A 3,166-nucleotide genomic window follows, 5' to 3' on the forward strand; every position below is an offset into this window, starting at 1 on the left:
GTTGGCGTTCAACGATTGGCGGACAAACACGTATTAAAGTGTTGTTGGCAGGGAAGGTTAGGGTTAGGGTTAGATAAGAATAAGAAGAGGACTAAGTTATACTAAGCACTACACCGGCCAAAAGGGCACTAGACAGCAGTCTGCATTCTAGTCCATGCAAACTACACAGGACCTGGAGATTTCAAACGACGTGCCCAAATGCACACAAATGTATTTACATCAGAAAAACGGCAGCTAATAGCAGAAGCAGAACACTAACGACTGAAGACTGAAGACCTGCAGAGTGATTCCCGTCACTGTGGTCCAGTGGAGAGATGGTGTTCAGAGTCAGGGGCGACTGGCAGGGCTCCTCTGTGTAGCACATACAGTGGAACCTCTGCTGGAACCAGTCCACGTCGTCCTGAGACAGTCCACCGCTCACCGCCAGCCCAGCGCCGCTCCTGGACCTCTGGATCCGGTAGCGCCGGGGGTCCAGGTGGAGGTAGTCGTCCCTGTCCCAGTGCTTCCTCACACAGCGGCCCTTCGCCCGACACAGCGCCTCGCTGCACAGTCGCGTGGCCTTGGTGACGTTCAGGATGTACGGGTTCATGACCCTCTCCAAGTGCAGTTTGGCATCTATGCAGGAGTCCTGCAGGGGACCAGGGGGGTGGTTGTTTAGTAGGTGGAAGAGACGTTAGTTTTGTGTGTGTGTGTGTGTGTGTGTGTGTGTGTGTCTGTGAGAGAGTGAGAGACAGAGAGAGAGAGAGAGAGAGAGAGAGAGAGAGAGAGAGAGAGAGAGAGAGAGAGCAAGACACACAGTGAGTTTGTATCACTGTCATGATGCACGCATGCAAGAGTATGTGTCAGTCTATCCGTCTGTGTGAACTTGAGTAGATTGGTGTGTGTGTGTGGCTGTGTGTCTTTCTATTCAAGTGCATGCCTGTGTGTGTGTCTCTCTGTGTGTGTGTGTGTGTGTCTCTGTGTGTGGTAACATGTATGTTTGAACCTCTGAGTCCGTGACGTTCATGTCTCCCCAGGAGACGACTCCAGCGGCACCGAGGGCAGCTGCTTCTCCAATGGTGCTCACCAGATCCCTCTGGAAACAGCCAATCAGAACGACTCAGAAGAGAAGAAAGAGAATCACAACCAATCATAGCACATTATCAGCCATCGCTTTAGTTACTAATGACATAATATCAGCTTTAGACAAGAAGAAACACTGCGCTGCCCTCTTTATTGATCTGTCAAAAGCTTTTGATACAGTCGATCACCATTTACTCTTAAACAGATGAGCTACTATTGGTTTGGATAGAAAGATTCCAAGATTATCTGTCAGGGAGATGTCAGTGTTATTTTATCAATATCTAAAGGTGTGCCACAGGGTTCAATTCTAGGTCCTGTCCTCTTCACTGTTTACATTAATGACTTATTACAAATGAGACACTGTGGAGCCATACAGTATAGGGTACACAAGTAGTTTTCACTGACCTCTGACATGTAGTCATCAACACTGTCTTTATAGACAGGGCGGATGTAGGCGTAGACGGGGATAGCGTAGCTACTGTTGGGCAGCATGGACACTCTCATGGCTTCCTGTATGCGATGGCGGACATATAAACGAGCTTGGTAGGAATCCCGGAGCATGACCTCCAGATAGATCGATGGGAATAACGCGGTTGACTCATTCCAAAGCCACCGCAACTTATCATTCCTCTCTTTCTCGAGCTCAGGACAAGCTCCATCGTAGGCGGTCATGTCTCGGTTGTAGTCGTAGTTGTAACATTCTGGGTACAGATAATACCCCCAAAGTCTCTTAGGCCTCAGTCTCTTCCCGATACGAAGAGATCGAATGAAGTATTTCTTTGCAGCTCGTTCAAACACTATCTTCGCCCTGTCTTCCGCCTCATCGTCGGATAATGTCCGGTTCTTCATCTTGACCGTTTCGATCGAGAACTGCCGATAGATGTCTTTGCTGCCCCAATTGCGGTTCCACTGTGGCCTCCACTCCTCGAAGTCAAGGATGGCGAGTCCAGGTCTGTCCACAGGGATGTAGTACAGAATGTCGGCCTCAGCCTCTTCATGGTGTTCTTCGAAGTCGATCAGCTGTGGCAGGCCATCATCATACGTCTCCCCGGTATCTTCGTCCACGTAGGGGAAGACGCCAAAGCGATAGGAGTAGAAGATGGAGATTCTCTGCTTTGTCGGCGTCTCCAGAGTGCTGCTGACGAAGTGGAAGTAGGAGAGGTCGAGAGGGATGCCGAATCTGCTGTCACACAGCTCTGTTGGAGCATTCCACATGAAGAGGAAGGGGTGGTCAGGGTTCACAGCCGGGTCAGTTCTGGGCAGAGCCCGGGTGGAGTCCAGCAGAGATACAGCGATGAAGAGGTGGATGAAATGCAGTTTACCGTCTATCAGCCGTTCTGGGTGCATTTTCAAAAGGTTCCTTGGTCCTGGAAAGAGAACATACAGAATAATAAAGGAACAAAATTAGACTTGTTTTTTAATGATCTTTTCCCCTTTCTTTTTCCGTTTTTCTCCCATCCCAATGTTAGTCGTTATGCCAATTCCCAATCCCCTTCCTGGTCATTGCGCACTCTACCCCCTACCGTCGGTCCGGGAGGGCGGAGACTATCACATGCTTCCTCCGACACATGTGTAGAAGCCCACCGCTTCTTTTCACCTGGCAGCGCGGACTCTCAGTGTAACGTGTGGAAAGTCACACTACCTCTCTCAGATCCTTCCCTCGCTGTGCAGGCGCCCCGACCGAACTGTAGGAGTCGCTGTTTCAAACGACCAGGACCCACCCTCGCCGGGTTTCCCACCCGCTAACACTGCCAATTGTGTTAGTATGGACGGTCGCACCACAGCTGGATTCGATCCCACTGTCTCTGTGGTGGTAGACAGACGCTTAGTCCGCTGCGCTACCCGGCCGCCCTTCAAAATTTGACATTTGAAGGAATGCCCATGACATTTGCATTCATAAAAAGGATTTAGCAGGTGAAATCTACCTTGGTTATGAAGTGAGTTTGTTGTTACTTGATATCATTTAGACAAATTTAAATATGTTGCATATTATGTCATATGACATCGTGACACGCGCATGGTGGCCTATAGACGTTTGTGGTCTGATTTTAAGGACTTGTGACTCGATTTGAACTTGAGCACTGATGACTTGGACTCGAGCATT

The 3,166-nt window shown here is 49.5% G+C and overlaps 1 protein-coding gene across 1 annotated transcript; it reads right to left on the bottom strand.

The window, feature by feature from the left end:
- Nucleotides 1-214: 214 nt before the first annotated feature.
- On the bottom strand, nt 215-2,413 carry LOC311244779 (hyaluronidase PH-20-like; the record flags this gene model as incomplete). The annotated part of the gene is made up of 3 exons (XM_084334466.1): nt 1,468-2,413; nt 986-1,075; nt 215-628 (listed from the first exon to the last, which is right to left on the bottom strand). Exons 1-3 carry the CDS (start codon nt 2,407-2,409, stop codon nt 215-217), a joined length of 1,446 nt encoding a protein of 481 aa, XP_084190592.1. The 5' UTR covers nt 2,410-2,413.
- Between the last annotated feature and the right edge of the window lie 753 nt (nt 2,414-3,166).

Source organism: Notolepis coatsorum, assembly GCF_963971535.1.
Source record: "Notolepis coatsorum genome assembly, chromosome: 18".
Classification (NCBI taxonomy): domain Eukaryota; kingdom Metazoa; phylum Chordata; class Actinopteri; order Aulopiformes; family Paralepididae; genus Notolepis; species Notolepis coatsorum.